The sequence below is a fragment of the Salvelinus fontinalis genome, chromosome 3 (assembly GCF_029448725.1).
Source record: "Salvelinus fontinalis isolate EN_2023a chromosome 3, ASM2944872v1, whole genome shotgun sequence".
Taxonomy (NCBI): Eukaryota; Metazoa; Chordata; class Actinopteri; order Salmoniformes; family Salmonidae; genus Salvelinus; species Salvelinus fontinalis.
Window position 1 is genome coordinate 28,095,302 of NC_074667.1, and position 19,029 is coordinate 28,114,330.

Below are 19,029 nucleotides of genomic sequence, written 5' to 3' on the forward strand. Positions count from 1 at the left end.
TCGCCACCAATCATAAAGCGTTTATTTCCATTTCAAACTCTTCTGCCAGTTCAGGAGAAGAAATAAAATAGCGTCATCATCCAAGTTGTCCTGTGGATTTATTTAGACTCAGTTTGTTTAATTATAAACATAAAACTTATCAATTGATTGACAACTGCTATGTTTTGGCCAGTTACAGAGTTTTTGTTTATAATTACAATTAAAACAGAATAAACATATTGATGGTTTAAATTTGAAAACTTCCTCCCATGAAGGCACGAAACATTATTAGCATTGTTTTGCTAATATTCCTACCATCATAATAATTCACTAAGGTCAGGGAAAGAGAGAAAAGAAAATTGAAAACACTCACAGAACATAAAGATATCCTTCACGCAAAAAAACACATCCTTCAAGTAAACAGAAAGTGATATCAAATGATCTGATTGTACATTTTGATTTTAATCATATAGCTGACACTCTTATGCAGAGTGTCTTACTCAAGGGCACATCAACAGATTTCTCACCGAGTCAGTCTGGGGATTTGTACCAGTGACCTTTCGGTTTCTGGCCCAACGCTTTTAACTGCTAGGCTACCTGCCTCCCTAGTACAACCCCAGTGGTATGTATCTACATTAACATTCTTAGCTTGGGGATCTTAGGCCTCAGGCACAGTCCATGTCCTCATTGGAGGCTTGAGACAGACGCATCTCCTCTCTTCCACTGATGTTCACTCTCTCCTCACTTCTCCTTCTCTCTTTCGTTCCTCTGATGGTACAGGCGTAGGCCCGGGTTTCGTAGGGAGGGCACAGACACAACTGGGACCCCTGAGCTTCCAAGAGAGGGTCTTCTCTCTGGGAGAGAGAGAGGGAGGTGGAGGAAAGAATTTGAGAGAGCAAGAGAGTAGAGAAAGAGAAAGAAAGAGAAACAAAATGCAGGGAGGACAAGGACAAGGAGGTTGACACAGGCACCTGTTCAAACGTAGCTTTACGCACTAGAACACTTCCCTCACCACTAATCTCACCTACCGGTCCATTAGGATGTGTCAGTCTGTTCACCTGGATGTTCCAGTGTTTGACGCTGGTGCTGGCATGTCGCAGCTTCCTTTGAGCAGCCTGAGGGAGACCATGAAGAGGGACGGGGTGAGAAATGGAGGGGAAGAGAATGAGAAAGGGAGTGAAGGAGAAGAGAAAGAGGGAGTGAAGGAGAAGAGAATGTGAGAGGGAGTGAAGGAGAAGAGAATGCGAGAGGGAGTGAAGGAGAAGAGAAAGCAAGAGGGAATGAAGTAGAAGAGAATGAGAGAGGGCAGTTAGATAATACATTTCTGTAGTTTATACCGGATCCAGAGGCCACTGTGCTTCCTTTTGAGATGTTTATTACTCTCAGATAAAAAGGAGCATGATATAAAACACAGGGTCCACACTGACACACATAGAGCAATTACTAAATAGACATCATGGGACCTGAGTGGGGGAAAGTACAGCATAACTATCTACACTGACCTCTAAGACCCTGAACCTTGTCTTTCCGTCCTGTGGCTTGTTTCAGTACATTCAACACCAACACATATGCACGTTCACATGCATGCCCGTTCACATAGATATGTGTGTGCAGCAGAGGTGGTTAAGCGGTCTATGATTGCTTGATGAGTAGCTGTCGAGTAGCTGTAGTTGTCTGGGCAGTGGTTCCCTGATATACTATACATTTAGCAGAAGATCTGGGTTTGATACTGATTTTGTTGCACTCACTGCAATGTCCTGGTCCATTCTGTGCCGGCTGGTCCGAACTTTCTCCAGCTGGTGTTGGGCCTCCTCCAAAGCCTGGGACTTGGTTACCATCTCTTGCCTGAGCTCCTGCTTCTCTCTCTGGGTCTTCAGGATGTACTGCTCCTGTTCCTCCTGGAGGGCCAGCAGGGCCTTCATCTTCTCCTCCTCCTCTACCAGCAGCCTTGGGATGAAGAGAGAGAAGGAGAGCCACCACCATGCAGGGTTCTAAGTCACAATAGCACACTGACTCTTGTTAGAGCTCTAAAAATAATGGGCTGGACCTAAGCCAATAATGTTACAGTTGCAGAATAGGAATGCCCAAACTTATTGTGTATTCTAAAGCTTCTTTTTGTGACAGTTGTGACAATGTCATAATGAAGGGACAAATCAAAGAGCACAGTTATGACAATGTCATAGTAGAAGGACCAATCAGAGAACAGGGTTATGGAAAAAGTAAACATGAAAAGACATTACGCCCTAAGATGTTCAGTTCCTGAGTAAGTAGACAAACCACAAGTACCGCACAGAGATGACAGGAAATCGCTGGCGTCTCTCTGAGAGTAAACATGTCTACTAACAAAAAACGTTCTGTGTGTGTGTGTGTGTGTGTGTGTGTACTCGCTTGACTGAGGGTGCCATGCATTTGAGCTAAAATGAAGTACAGCCAAATCCCTTCCGGTTAATATAAGCTTTAATATTGCAGATAGGGATATGTCACGTTCGCTGGAATAAATATCAGACCAAGGCGCAGCGGATGTTGAGTTCCACATAATTGAATGAATAAAGTGAAACTTAGCAAAGACAAAAACAAATAAACAATAAACTAACAACGAACCGTGACTACAGAGATGATACGTGCACTAACTCAAAATAATATCCCATAAACACAGGTGGAAAAAAATGCTACTTAAATATGACACCCAATTAGAGACAATGATTACCAGCTGCCTCTAATTGGGAATCATACACAATCACCAACATAGAAAAACAAACCTAGAACCCCACATAGAAATAATAAACTAGACTAACCCCCCAGTCACGCCCTGACCTACTCTACCATAGAAAATATGGACTCTCTATGGTCAGGACGTGACAGGATAAGCTTTAATATTACAGATAGGTTTTGGGTTCTATAAAATTAATTGTTTGCATAATTTCTACTCCCCCTTATTTATATTGGTATTCCCCAGGGCAGCTGTTTAAGCACTTATTTTTTCAATCTTTACTAATGATATGCCAGTGTGTCTATGTTTGCGGATGATTCAACACTTTACAGGTCAGCTATTACAGAGACTGAAATGACTGCAACGCTTAACAAAGAGCACAGTTAGTTTCAGAATGGGTGGCAAGGAATAAGTTAGTCCTAAATATAAAAAAAACTAAAATCATTGTATTTGGGACAAATCATTCACTAAACCCTAAACCTCAACTAAATCTTGCAATGAATCATGTGGAAATTGAGCAAGTTGTCATGGTCAAAACATATTGATACAACAGTAGTTAAGATGGGGAGAAGTCGCTCCATAATAAAGGCAGGTTCTACAGGCCCTAGTTTTATCACACCTGGACTACTGTTCAGTAGTATGGTCAGGTGCCGCAAAGAGGGACTTAGGAAAATTACAAAAGGCTCAGAACAGGGCAGCATGGCTGACCCTTAAAAGTACAGGGAGGAGCTATCAATGGTGAATGGTATGTATGAATGGTATGTATGTCAATCTCTCATGGCTCAAAGTGGAAGAGAGATTGATTTAATCACAACTTGTTTTTGTAAAAAATGTACCCAACTGTTTGTTTAAACTACTAGCACACAGCTCGGACACCCATGCATACCCCACAAGACATGTCACCAGAGGTCTCTTCACAATCTCCAAGTGAAGAACAGACTATGGGAGGCGCACAGTACTATATAGAACCATGACTATATGGAACTCTATTCCACATCAGGTAATTGATGCAAGCAGTAGAATCAGATTTTTTTTAACTGGTAAAAATACACCTTATGGAACAACGGGGACTGTGAAGAGATACACGCATACGCTCACAAGCGCTAGAATAAGCACTCTACACACAAGTACATTGTCATATTGTTGTACGATGGTGTTATACATTTTGTATTGTAGATACACTGCCTTCGGAAAGCATTCAGACCACTTGACTCTTTCCACATTTTGTTACCTTACAGTCTTATTCTAAAGTTGAATAAATTGTTTCCCCCCCCCCCATAAATCTACACACAATACGCCATAATGACAAAGCAAAAACAGGTTTTGTAAAAAGGTAAATATTTTATCAAGGATCTCTCTGTACTTTGTTCCGTTCATCTTTCCCTCAATCCTGACTAGTCTCCCAGTCCCTGCCACTGAAAAACATCCTTTCAGCATGATGCTGCCACCACCATACTTCATCGTAGGGATGGTGCCAGGTTTCCTCCAGACGTGACGCTTGGCATTCAGGCCAATGAGTTCAATCTTGGTTTCATCAGACCAGAGAATCTTGTTTCTCATGGTCTGAGAGTCTTAAGGTGCCATTTGGCAAACTCCAAGCGGCTGCCATGTACCTTTAACTGAGGAGTGGCTTCCGTCTGGCCAATCTACCATAAAGGCTGATTGGTGGAGCGCTACAGAGATGGCTGTCCTTCTCGAAGTTACTCCTATCTCCACAGAGGAACTCTGTTAGAGCGACCATCAGGATCTTGGTCACCTCCCTGACCAAGGCCCTTCTCCCCTGATTGCTCAGTTTGGCCTGGCGGGTAGCTCTAGGAAGAGTCTTGGTACTTCAAAATGTATTCAATTTAAGAATGATGGAGGCCACTATGTTCTTGGGGACCTTCAATGCTGCATAATGTTTTTGGATGCCTTCCCAGGATCTGTGCCTCGACACAATCCTGTCTCAGAACTCTACGGACAATTCCTTAAATCTTAGGGTTTTTGCTCTGACATGCACTATCAACTGTGGGACCTTATATAGACGGGTGTGTGCCTTTCCAAATCATGTCCAATCAATTGAAGTTACCACAGGTGGACTCCAATCAAGTTGTAGAAACATCTCAAGGGTGATCAATAGAAACAGGATGCACCTGAGCTCAATTTCGAGTCTCATAGGAAAGGGTCTGAATACTTATGTAAATAAGGTATTTCTGTTTTTGTTTTTTTACATTTGCTAAAATTTCGAAAAAACAGTTCTCTTTGTCATTATGGTGTATATTGTGTAGATTGCTGAGGATTAAAAAAAAACAATTCTAGAATAAGGCTATAATGTAACAAAATGTGGAAAATGTCAAGGGGTCTGAATACTTTCCGAAGGCACTGTATGTAGTGTAATAATGGTATATGATGTTCTGTTTTATCTTGTGTTTGATATGTAATGTAAGTGCATTCATGTGTTTGGACCCCAGGAATAGTAGCTGCTACCTTGGCAGCAGCTAATGGGGAGCGCTAATAAATACAAATACAGTATATTCCTAATTTCCTCTCTGCAAGAGCTGGATTTTCATCCAAAGCGGCCAATCCACCATTAATTCTGATTTTAACTCCAACCCTCCGATGTCCACAGATTAACCCATATTTCCCAGTATAAGGCCTTTTTGCTATTTCCTTTTGCAATACATCCCTCCATTTTAATTTGATGTCTTGAGGTTCTTGAACCTCCCTATTTGAAACATTTCTACCGATATTGCCCTAAAAATAAATACTTTACCCAAAAGTATAATGATATTTCCCATTGACTGTTCATGGTTTTTCAGATCTCCTAATAATACAATTTGCAGGTCCAGCTGAACCCTGAATTTATGACATGACAACCATTCCTAGACCTGACTCCAAAAGCAAGCCACTGATGGACAGTACCAGAAAATATACTCTATTGATTGTTTCCTTGTGACAGAGTCTGCACAGGGATGAGTGTTCACATTTTGTATTCAAGACATAATTTTTTTGCAGTTTTTCTTTAGTCCTTATTGCAAGGCATGGTGAAATAGTTTGATTAATTTCCCCAAATTTCGAAATATATAATTCCAGACATTATGTGCTATTGTGTGTCGGCCAGTGACAAAAAGTTCAGTTTATTCCTTTTTAAATTCAGGCTGTAAAACAATAAAACGTGGATAAAGTCAAGGGGTGTGAAAACTTTGAAGGCACAGTATCTAGTTTGTACGTTTTAGTTTGAATGATTCGGTATGATTCGTTTGATATGATGAACGAATCAATGAGATTTGGATCATTGCAGGGATGTGACAAATGAAAGAAAAGTATTTACGTTTAAAACTGACATTTAGCATTGAAATGATAACAAAAAAATCATACAATTACGTGAATTCACAATTCAGATATGACCGCTAAGGGGCAATGCAGTCCATTCTACCGCAGTCCTGACTACCTACCGAGACGGTCTTACTAGTTACCAAAGCCACAAAGTTATAAAATACTCCTATTACTCGGATTTATTTTCTTAAAACTGAATGTTAAACCTAACCTTAACCACACTGATAAACTTATGCCTAACCTTAATCTTAAATTAAGACCAAAAAGAAAGAAAAATATGATTGAATTTTTACGATAAGGCCAATATTGACTTTGTAGCTGTGCTATCTAGTCAAAACCCCACCAGACGGCGCTCACTTTACAGCTATCGCCCCCACCCACTCAGCAACGATAATCTGCTGTGTGCCTCTCCTCCATGTTCTCACCTCTCATCAATGTGATGGCTCATTGCAGTGATGTATGACAGCGTGTTCATAGACGTCCAATAATATGTTCTTACACACATACTGTTGTTTGAGAGCTCGAGCTTTGTGCTTGCAGAGAAATCAGTGTACAATTTCTCCAAGGTTTTTCGACATGGCATCTTGTTTCTAGACGTGCCTTACGTTTAGGGGCCCATTGAAGTCGATATCCTCTACCATTGACGATGGCTGCATATCAACTTCAGTAATTTCTTTAATCAGTATTGGGATTCTCTCAGTCTGTCCCTTGCATCTTGTTATGTGACTTCTTACTCCGGAACTTATTAAGGCTTACAATAACAAAGGGGTTGACTACTTTTTAACTCAAGGCATTTCAGCTTTTCATTTTTAATTAATTTGTAAAAGTTTATAAAAACATAATTCCACTTTGACATTATAGGGTATTTTGTGTAAGCCAGTGACACAAAATCTAAATTGAATCCATTTTAAATTCAGACTGTAGCGCAACAAAATATAGAAAAAGTAAATGGGTGTGAATACTTTCTGAAGGCACTGTATATACATGTGTGTGTGTGTGTGTGTGTCCACGTGTGTGTGTGTGTGTCCACGTGTGTGTGTGTGTGTGTGTGTGTCCATGTGTGTGTGTGTGTGTGTGTGTGTGTGTGTGTGTGTGTGTGTGTGTGTGTGTGTGTGTGTGTGTGTGTGTGTGTGTGTGTGTGTGGGTGTGTGTGTGTGTGTGTGTGTGTGTGTGTGTGTGTGTGTGCAATATATATCTGTATGTGTGTGTGTGTGTTACCTGGCCTGTGCGAGGAAGTAGATCTCCTCGTCTTGTCTAGCTCTCATCTCCTGATGCAGGGCCTCCTCCAGGCGGAGCTGCATCACCTCCAGCTCCCTTATCCTCCTTCTCTGACGCTCTGTCTCTACCTCCTTGAGGGCCATTTCTGCCTGAATGCTGGCCCGCGCCTGGCCCACAATAAACACACCAGGACAAAGCCACAATTAGACCCGGAAAGATCTATAGAGTTGAGTCCTTCTACTCATTGTCTCACCCCTCATACCTTCCTCCTCCTCAACCTTCCTTGAGTTCCTTCTTGCTATCCTTCTCACCGCCTCCTCTCCTCTAGTGGGTGCAGTGCTGTTAGACTTTAGTGCTGCTTTTGATGTAATTGATCATAAAATGTTGCTAGGTAAAGTTATGTTATGGTTTTATTTCTGACGCTTTATCCTGGATGGAAAGCTACCTTTCCAGGGGAAGGCAAAAAGTTTTCTTTAATGGTAGCTTTTTGGACTGTAAAGATTTACACTGTGGTGTTCCTCAAGGCAGTTGCCTAGGCCCACTACTCTACTCTATCTTGACTAATGATTTACCATCAGTAATGAATAAAGCAAGAGTGGTTATGCATGCTGTTGACTCTACAATGTATAGCACTGCATCAGCATATAATGAACTAACAGATGTATTGAGCAAAGAACCATGAACGGTGTCTTAGGGGGTTAACATTCACAAACTGGTGTTGAATATTTCTAAAACAGCATTTATTGTATTTGTTATAAGATATATGCTTGCTGGTGACCCTCAATTAAGCTTGTCAATGGATGGGAACAAGTAACAAAGTGTCACATTGGACGCAGTTCTGTCGTGGTCTGAACATAAAGACAGATTGCAATTAAAATGGGTAAAGGCATTGCTATAACAGTAAATGTTTTGAGGTTCTGTCAGACCTAGAGTACTGTCCAGTCATATTGTCATCTGCAGCAAAAAATATCTTAAAAAGCTCCAACTCGCTCAAAAAAAGGATGCAAGATTAGCTCTTCATCGACCTACCCGTATGAATGTCAACCGATTGCGCCATCATCTCTCATGGCTTCCCGTTGAACACAAATTATTATCCAGTCTTTTGATTTTCTTTAGGAACGTGATATTTTCAAACAAACCAACATTTTTTTCTGACCAATTAGTGTATACTAGGAACAAACATAACCACCAAACCAGACAGGCTAGTTCAGGACAACTGATAACCCCCAGACCAGGGATAAATATCCTCAAATCTACAATAATACTAGATGGAGCCATCAATAAATGGAATTCTTTACCAAATCAAGTCCATTTCTCAGGTAAAAACTAAATCCACCTTCAAGAAAACAATAAAATAACTAAGTTCGGTGAAGAATGTTTATTTTTTTTTTTTACATTTTCTGTGGACATTGATAAATGTGCGGGGCGGCAGGGTAGGGTAGCCTAGTGGTTAGAGCGTTGGGCTAGTAACCGAAAGGTTGCAAGTTCAAATCCCTGAGCTGACAAGGTACAAATCTGTCGTTCTGCCCCTGAACAAGGCAGTTAACCCACTGTTCCTAGGCCTTCATTGAAAATAAGAGTTTGTTCTTAACTGACTTGCCTAGTTAAAAAAAAAAAAAAAAAAAGGTTAAATGTAAGTCGCTCTGGATAAGAGCGTCTGCTAAATGACTTAAATGTAAATGTAAATAAATATAGTCCTGTGCATAGCTTTTTATGGCTTGCTTAACTTAGCAATCATTGTTTTTTGTTTGGCATACATTTTAAAGGGAAAAATCTGAGTCTCAGCATCACTCTGTTACCGTGGAATTGTTTTTCTGTGTTGGACCCCAGGAAGATTAGCTGACATTATAGCATCATCTAACGGGGATCCTAGTAAATATTCGAATTCTCCTTCCTCTTACATCCACCTTCTTTCCTTACCCTGATCAGCTCACCTCCTCCTCAACTCCCCTCTAAACTCTTCCTCTCTATCCCTCTCACCTCCTCAGCCTGCTGTAGCTGCTCCTGCAGGGTTCTCTGCAGCTCCACATGTTGTCTCCTCTTCTGCTCCTCCTGCAGCAGAGCTGTCTGAGCCTGCTTTTGCGCATCCTGCACACAGATTATACAAATATAACAACAGTGATTGTGAGGCTATTATCACATTGCTATTCAAAGTTCAGTTTTCGTTGTAGTCATCTCTCTCTCTCTCTCTCTCTCTCTCTGTCTGTCTTTCTGTCTGTCTGTCTGTCTGTCTGTCTGTCTGTCTGTCTGTCTGTCTGTCTGTCTGTCTGTCTGTCTTTCTCTCTCAGCCACACACACCTGTAGTAGCTCCAGCTCAGCCAACTTGCTCTCCCTCTCCCACTGGAGGAGGCGCAGACTTTGGAGCTCCTCCTCCTTGGCGGTGCGTCTCCTCTCCCTCTCCTCCCTTTGCTCCCTGCGTCGCAGCTTCAGGTCCTTATGCAGGGACTTCTTCCCCTCCACACACAGACGGATGGCTGTCTGGATCGCTGCAGTGACAACATACAGTAAGTAGCCTGAAGCATCATCATAAACCAAGCCAGATGACGCATTGTGGCTTTTGCCTTCATCAGGGTGGGAAATGGCTATTTTCTCCAGGCTTTAAAAGCCCAGTGTGTACTGTACTGTATGATCTCTGACCTGTGGTCCACTCCTGTCTCTGCTTGGTGTCGGGGGCGCTCATCTCGTAGGTCTTAGTGAGCGTCTTCACACAGAACATACACCTCTTCCCCTCCTTCTCTGGCAGCACCTGTCAATGTAACCACAGTGGTGAGAACATAACCACCATAACAAACAGCATCATCCACACACGACATTTTGTATTGACAAAAAGAATAGGGTGGTTCATATTCATTCAAGTATGTTACCCTATCGACGTCTTCTCTGAACAAATCCCTCATCCCAGCTCTGCCCACATTGGCACCCTATGCCAGAGGATTTAGTGTAGGCCTACCCCCTGTAGTACCTTCATCCATTCTACATAACCCCTAACTCAGTGTTGTGTACCTCCACACAGCAGTTGTGGCCCAGCTCGATGCAGCCTTTACACTCCTTGCGGTCCTCACTGACATAGTAATGCAGAGTGCAGGGCTGGAGAGAGAACCAGCGCTCATTCCAGTTCCTCCGCAAGTGGCCCTTCTTCCACAAATACCCCTAAGGAAAGATACATACGACCACACAAAGTTACACATGCCTAATTATATAAATACCATATTACACATTGATTACATTTATATTACATGCATACTAACACAAACAGGTCTATAAATTCTCTTTCTGTTTAAAAGCACCTGTTTTATGATGTTGCCAGCTATCTCCTGGTAGACCTCGTCTATCGCCATCGTAACAGAGTCCTTCTCCATCCCTCTGGTCAGCCTCCCGGTGTTGACCAAGTCCAGGAAGGACCACACTGTGATGCCGCTCTGCTGCACAGCCTCCTGGGAGATGAAGTCTTCCATGTCCACACAGCTCAACTCCACACTCATGGCTATGCAGATCTTCTTCAGGAGATATTCCACCTGCGAGTTACCATAGGGAATGAATAGAGCACATCATGGGACAAATCCTAATTTGAGACAGAATTTTCACCCAAATCTCCCATTGACATTATTGCAAGACATTTTCATGAAAAGAGGGAAGAAAGGAGGCAAATGATTTTGGTTACTGTCCAGGGCTAAGAACTCACCTCCTCTGGGACCAGGACCAGTGGATAATTGTCTTCAGACAGGAAGTTGAAGAGGCACCAAAGATGGAAGGCATCTTTATCAGGCAGAACGTCCACACCATTTTTAGGCCGGTAATTCTTTTTGGCACAGAGAGTCCAGCAGAACTCATCTACATTCTCCTTAACAAACGTGCCCTCAACCACCTGGGGTCAGAAAGAGAGGATGCCAAGTGTGTTTGTGTGTGGGTGTGTGTTGTGTGTGGGTGTGTGTTTGTGTGTGTGTGTGTGTGTGTGTATACAGTACCTTGTCCAGTATGAATTTGTTGAGGTAGGGCATGTACCCCTGGTTGGACACCGGCCCATCATCATCGTCTCTGAAGTGGTCCTCTAGAGCCACAGGGTCGTGTGGGATGTTCAGCGCAGTGTATAGGTTATGAGACAACACCTACAACTCATCAACACAGTGTATAGGTTATGAGACAACACCTACAACTCATCAACACAGAGTGTGTATAGGTTATGCGACAACACCCACAACTCATCAACACAGGGTATAGGTTATGAGACAACACCTACAACTCATCAACACAGTGTATAGGTTATGAGACAACACCCACAACTCATCAACACAGTGTATAGGTTATGAGACAACACCTACAACTCATCAACACAGAGTGTGTATAGGTTATGCGACAACACCCACAACTCATCAACACAGTGTATAGGTTATGCGACAACACCCACAACTCATCAACACAGAGTGTGTATAGGTTATGAGACAACACCCACAACTCATCAACACAGTGTATAGGTTATGAGACAACACCTACAACTCATCAACACAGTGTATAGGTTATGAGACAACACCTACAACTCATCAACACAGAGTGTGTATAGGTTATGCGACAACACCCACAACTCATCAACACAGAGTGTGTATAGGTTATGAGACAACACCCACAACTCATCAACACAGTGTATAGGTTATGAGACAACACCCACAACTCATCAACACAGTGTATAGGTTATGAGACAACACCTACAACTCATCAACACAGTGTATAGGTTATGAGACAACACCTACAACTCATCAACACAGTGTATAGGTTATGAGACAACACCTACAACTCATCAACACAGTGTATAGGTTATGAGACAACACCCACAACTCATCAACACAGTGTATAGGTTATGCGACAACACCCACAACTCATCAACACAGTGTATAGGTTATGAGACAACACCTACAACTCATCAACACAGAGTGTGTATAGGTTATGAGACAACACCCACAACTCATCAACACAGTGTATAGGTTATGCGACAACACCCACAACTCATCAACACAGAGTGTGTATAGGTTATGAGACAACACCCACAACTCATCAACACAGTGTATAGGTTATGAGACAACACCTACAACTCATCAACACATTGTATAGGTTATGAGACAACACCTACAACTCATCAACACAGTGTATAGGTTATGAGACAACACCTACAACTCATCAACACAGTGTATAGGTTATGAGACAACACCCACAACTCATCAACACAGTGTATAGGTTATGAGACAACACCCACAACTCATCAACACAGTGTATAGGTTATGAGACAACACCTACAACTCATCAACACAGTGTATAGGTTATGAGACAACACCTACAACTCATCAACACAGTGTATAGGTTATGAGACAACACCTACAACTCATCAACACAGTGTATAGGTTATGAGACAACACCTACAACTCATCAACACAGTGTATAGGTTATGAGACAACACCTACAACTCATCAACACAGTGTATAGGTTATGAGACAACACCCACAACTCATCAACACAGTGTATAGGTTATGAGACAACACCTACAACTCATCAACACAGTGTATAGGTTATGAGACAACACCCACAACTCATCAACACAGTGTATAGGTTATGCGACAACACCCACAACTCATCAACACAGTGTATAGGTTATGAGACAACACCTACAACTCATCAACACAGAGTGTGTATAGGTTATGAGACAACACCCACAACTCATCAACACAGTGTATAGGTTATGAGACAACACCTACAACTCATCAACACAGTGTATAGGTTATGAGACAACACCCACAACTCATCAACACAGTGTATAGGTTATGAGACAACACCTACAACTCATCAACACAGTGTATAGGTTATGAGACAACACCTACAACTCATCAACACAGAGTGTGTATAGGTTATGAGACAACACCCACAACTCATCAACACAGTGTATAGGTTATGAGACAACACCTACAACTCATCAACACAGAGTGTGTATAGGTTATGCGACAACACCCACAACTCATCAACACAGTGTATAGGTTATGAGACAACACCTACAACTCATCAACACAGTGTATAGGTTATGAGACAACACCCACAACTCATCAACACAGTGTATAGGTTATGAGACAACACCTACAACTCATCAACACAGTGTATAGGTTATGAGACAACACCCACAACTCATCAACACAGTGTATAGGTTATGAGACAACACCTACAACTCATCAACACAGTGTATAGGTTATGAGACAACACCCACAACTCATCAACACAGTGTATAGGTTATGAGACAACACCTACAACTCATCAACACAGTGTATAGGTTATGAGACAACACCTACAACTCATCAACACAGTGTATAGGTTATGCGACAACACCCACAACTCATCAACACAGTGTATAGGTTATGAGACAACACCTACAACTCATCAACACAGTGTATAGGTTATGAGACAACAACTACAACTCATCAACACAGTGTATAGGTTATGAGACAACACCTACAACTCATCAACACAGTGTATAGGTTATGAGACAACACCTACAACTCATCAACACAGAGTGTGTATAGGTTATGCGACAACACCCACAACTCATCAACACAGTGTATAGGTTATGCGACAACACCTACAACTCATCAACACAGTGTATAGGTTATGCGACAACACCCACAACTCATCAACACAGTGTATAGGTTATGCGACCATAGATGTCTATGTTTGGTTCAGATTTGTTACGGTCTGGACTGGTCTGGATTTCAACGTCCACGGCATATTAGCAATATGGTGTAATTGTAGACTGCAATTCGGGGCGTTTCTTGATGTGGGTGTTCGCCGATATCAGGAACCGCCCATTGGTGCCTGCCATTGGTCAGACCAATGATACCTGCCATTGGTCAGTTCCGGGGTTATGAGACTGATGGTTTCTCGACACAGATGATTTGTTTACATAGCAGGTTAGGATAACTAATGTGGCAGGTTAGGATAATTAACATAGCAGGATAGGTGAATGAGGTTAAGGTTAGGAAAATGTGTCAGGTTAGGTTTAGCTACAACGACACAATTGTCAACAGCTGTTGTCCCAGACATGAAAGAAATGGCCATGGACCAATGGCGAGCATCAATGGGTGTAACTTGAAATCAAGAAATGCCAATATCAGAAAACGCCACTAATTGCGGTCTGCAATTACACCCTTCTCTATATTAGGCCTAAACATAGACGTCTTTAATAGGATCAGATTTGGTTCGGTCCGGACCGGCCTTGATTAGACACAAACATAGAAGTCTGCTCTACTCTACTCTACTGATTAAACGCGACTGTACTGTACTCTAGTGAATTAAACTGCATTGTACTGTACTGTACCGTACTGTACTGTACTCTACTGAATTAAAATGTACTGTACTGTACCACAAGGCGTGAGAGAATGGCGCTGAAGTGTAAATTCGGGGTGTAGGCTATGATAAACAACCTCTCCTGGAAAACTTGGACCGCTACAATTTTATTCATTGGCTTTTAATTTTTTTTTTTTCACCAAATGCCGGCAATTACCAGCTAAGGGAGACCCTGGAGCATTTTCCCGTCAAAGTTGTGTTGTCCATTGCATACTGATGGTTTTGCCATAAAGATTGTTGCGTAGGTATAGTGAATGTGCCCGCTCTGGTATTGTATTGGCAGGTGCGCTCTGGTATTGTATTGGCAGGTGCGCTCTGGTATTGTATTGGCAGGTGCGCTCTGGTATTGTATTGGCAGGTGCGCTCTGGTATTGTATTGGCAGGTGCCCTCTGGTATTGTATTGGCAGGTGCGCTCTGGTATTGTATTGGCAGGTGCGCTCTGGTATTGTATTGGCAGGTGCCCTCTGGTATTGTAATGGCAGGTGCGCTCTGGTATTGTATTGGCAGGTGCCCTCTGGTATTGTATTGGCAGGTGCGCTCTGGTATTGTAATGGCAGGTGCGCTCTGGGGCTGTATTGGCAGGTGCGCTCTGGGGTTGTATTGGCAGGTGCCCTCTGGTATTGTATTGGCAGGTGCCCTCTGGTATTGTATTGGCAGGTGCCCTCTGGTATTGTAATGGCAGGTGCGCTCTGGTATTGTATTGGCACGTGTGCTCTGGTATTGTATTGGCAGGTGCGCTCTGGTATTGTATTGGCAGGTGCGCTCTGGTATTGTATTGGCAGGTGCCCTCTGGTATTGTATTGGCAGGTGCGCTCTGGTATTGTATTGGCAGGTGCCCTCTGGTATTGTAATGGCAGGTGCGCTCTGGTGTTGTATTGGCAGGTGCGCTCTGGTATTGTATTGGCAGGTGCCCTCTGGTATTGTATTGGCAGGTGCCCTCTGGTATTGTATTGGCAGGTGCCCTCTGGTATTGTATTGGCAGGTGCCCTCTGGTATTGTATTGGCAGGTGCGCTCTGGTATTGTATTGGCAGGTGCGCTCTGGTATTGTATTGGCAGGTGCCCTCTGGTATTGTATTGGCAGGTGCCCTCTGGTATTGTAATGGCAGGTGCGCTCTGGTATTGTATTGGCAGGTGTGCTCTGGTATTGTATTGGCAGGTGCGCTCTGGTATTGTATTGGCAGGTGCGCTCTGGTATTGTATTGGCAGGTGCCCTCTGGTATTGTATTGGCAGGTGCGCTCTGGTATTGTATTGGCAGGTGCCCTCTGGTATTGTAATGGCAGGTGCGCTCTGGTGTTGTATTGGCAGGTGCGCTCTGGTATTGTATTGGCAGGTGCCCTCTGGTATTGTATTGGCAGGTGCCCTCTGGTATTGTATTGGCAGGTGCCCTCTGGTATTGTATTGGCAGGTGCCCTCTGGTATTGTATTGGCAGGTGCGCTCTGGTATTGTATTGGCAGGTGCGCTCTGGCCAACAGCTTGCAGATACAGTGCAGGTATAGCCTGCTACATGATGAGATAATTATGTACAAAAGTGCCAGTTTATTTTTATTTGTCAAATGGCAGCCAAGCATTGATCATCATGTCACCAGAATAAGACCCTTGATATTTATTGAAAGGAGCATCAACCTCATCATGTGCACTTTCACCACCCTGTATAAATTGCCTGCTTTCCCATGATGTGGTGATTTTTCTTTGTATCAAACATGTAGACTACTTTGCCGCATATAAAAGGCAAATCGTTTAAAAAGTTAAACAATAAATATTTATGCTACATCAAAGCGTTATGTTCTAGGTGTGCGAGGAATAGCCGTTTAGATTGGAGAAGAGGCAGAGCTTGTGTGAGGCTTTCCTGAACAACTGGGCCTGCCGGGAGAGTATGTGGCCACATTATTATAGGACGTCTTGGGAGAATGATCTGCAATCAGTATCAGAAATGCAGCCAGACTGGCCAGCTACTGGGCCTTTCTAGACCTTCTAAACTGTTGAGAGTAGACCCACAACTGATCCAAATGGAATGAAACATTCAAATTACAGGGCTTTTGAGCTGTTATTTAAATGACGTTTTCACTGCAGCCTTAACCAGGCTGGAATGTTGTACTCACTTGAAAACAGTAATGCAATTATTCATTGCATTGTGGTGTTGTAAACTAGTCTAGGTAGGATCATCATCATCTATCAACAAGATCGATAGGGGAGATTTTTGAGTTGTGTGTCTCATGTCTTCGCTGCTCTTTCATGCAATTTGTTCTTGTCGATTCATATCAAAAAATGTATACAGATTTGAATGTGTTTATGTGTGGTATGATTGCTAGTTAGCCTATTGCAGATCTGGACAAACGATCCACATACAACTATTGTCACTATGAATGGTGCATTATGGGCAGGATAGACCGTTAGACTGGTAGACTATACTGACCTGTGGTATAGTATAAGTTAGCATACGGAAAAGTGTAGAGCGTAAGGGAAATACCAAAACACCATGATATAGAGGAAGTGCATGCCAGAAGATGAGGAAATGTGGCTAGATGGAAGAAATTATATAATAAAACCTGCAAAAAAGCAAATCTAAACCAAGGAAAACATTCACTATCCCCCCCCCCCAGTAAATTGCGATCTGACCGTTACTGGGGACCTACAAGTACAGTACAACTCATCAACAGTATGTACAGATTATGAGAGAGAGGGGTGGTGGAGAAAGAGAGAGCAAGAGAAAGAGAGAGAGATGGGGAGAGACAGGGAGAGACAAGGAGACCCACTGAGCACACACTGGTTGAATCAACATTGTGTCCATGTCATTTGAATTAAATTATGTTGAACCAATGTTGAATATACATTGGATTGACGTCTGTGCCCAGTGGGGATACAGAAAGACACAGGGAGACACAGGAAGATAAGCGAGAGAGAGACAGACAGACAGAGGAAGAGACTCGAGAGCAGAAAGATGGAAGTAGGCAGACACAGGGCCTCTTCGACAACATCGTCATAACAACAACTGGGATTTAGAGTCCAAGCTCCTCAGTGTGACTGGGATTAAACATGTCACAATGGCTGATCTCACACACAACACAACACAACACAGCATCACTGACCCATAACACACGACAATTCAGCAGCCACCAATCCACCCAAACACCAGTGCAATAACACACCACCAGCCACCCAGATGCATGATGGGGCTCAGAGAGGGTAGGCCTCTGTACATAGAGATAGGCCTATCACCATAGCAGATTACTGATTACTGCCTCTCCATTCCAGCGATAGTCTGGCCCATACATAATCCCAGGAATTAGCCCAGTTAGAGTCATGTAAACACATGATATTATGATATTAAACACATGTTATTCTAGATTTGGGGAGGGAGGACAAAGGTAAAAAAAAAAAAAAAAAAAGAAGTTGATCAAACATCAATACAAGGAGTTTGATCAAGCAATAACATTGTGTAAGAAATCAATCAGTGCTGCGAAGCTCATGCTACAGGAAAGATCACACCCACGCACAAACACACCAACCCACTGGGGCACAAGTGTCAGTTCAACGTCTAGTTTTGATTTACATTTGGTTGAGTTGTCAACTAACATGAATTCAATGTGAAATCAACCAAACATTCCACCATGTCATTGGATTTAGATTTTTTTTTTTAAGAAAAAAAGAAAGAAATACAAAATGAAGTAAAAAGGTTGACTCAACATCATCACGTTTAATGTTTTGGTTGAAATGAAGTGGAAACAATGTTGATTCCACCAGGTTTTTCTCAGTGGGAAGTGAAAGAAAGCATTTAGCTAACAGGAAAGAGATTAGACCTTGAAAATAGTGTCTCATCTTATTCGGTTGACCTAACTAGATCAATAAATAAACTTTTTTTTGTGTCTTGATAACAGTGATATAAAAAACATAATTTTCCTCAAACAAGGAAAAGATAACAAACAAAAACAATTATAAGGGTAAAAATGTCAATAACACACAAACCAACACATTGGAAAGGCAGAGAGACACACTGAAGCCAATCCTTGCAATCCTCCCTGCTCTTTGACCCCTATGCTGACCCCTTACTTGACCCCTGACCTCTCACCTTTAGCTGGGACTTGGACACCTTCCCGCTCTTCTCCACGTCCAGAGAAGTGAAAGCATACCAGATGGACTTCAGCAGTTCAGCTCGCAACTCCATTACTGCCTCTGCTCAGCTCTGCTTATTTTACTGCATTGCTGTGTGTGTGTTTGTGGGTGTTTGTGTGTGTGTGTGTATGGCACACAGACCTGTGTTTGTCTCAGTAAACCCCCACATCCTGCTCTTTGCTAAATGGCTGCCCTGAAGCTCACTGACACCACCTATCTGTAGCAAATGGGAAAACCTTAAGGGCCACCAATTTTGGTCATGGATAGCCTCATGGTTGTATGATGTTACACCCTGGATGCTGATTGATTGAAACAGAAT

General features: G+C 42.5%; 1 protein-coding gene across 2 annotated transcripts; it reads right to left on the bottom strand.

Annotated features, from left to right (window-relative positions):
* Positions 1–7: 7 nt before the first annotated feature.
* On the bottom strand, positions 8–18,809 carry LOC129842615 (differentially expressed in FDCP 6 homolog). 2 transcript variants are annotated; one of them, XM_055911243.1, is made up of 12 exons: positions 18,667–18,809; positions 11,188–11,328; positions 10,905–11,087; positions 10,510–10,737; positions 10,226–10,372; positions 9,860–9,968; positions 9,521–9,708; positions 9,203–9,310; positions 7,223–7,389; positions 1,728–1,926; positions 1,008–1,094; positions 8–833 (listed from the first exon to the last, which is right to left on the bottom strand). In XM_055911243.1, the coding sequence occupies exons 1-12, from the start codon at positions 18,760–18,762 to the stop codon at positions 645–647; spliced, it is 1,842 nt and encodes a 613-aa protein (XP_055767218.1). In that variant the 5' UTR covers positions 18,763–18,809; the 3' UTR covers positions 8–644. The 2 variants fall into 2 exon arrangements, with proteins under 2 accessions (XP_055767218.1, XP_055767223.1); XM_055911248.1 differs by having other exon boundaries at positions 1,004–1,094.
* Positions 18,810–19,029: the final 220 nt, after the last annotated feature.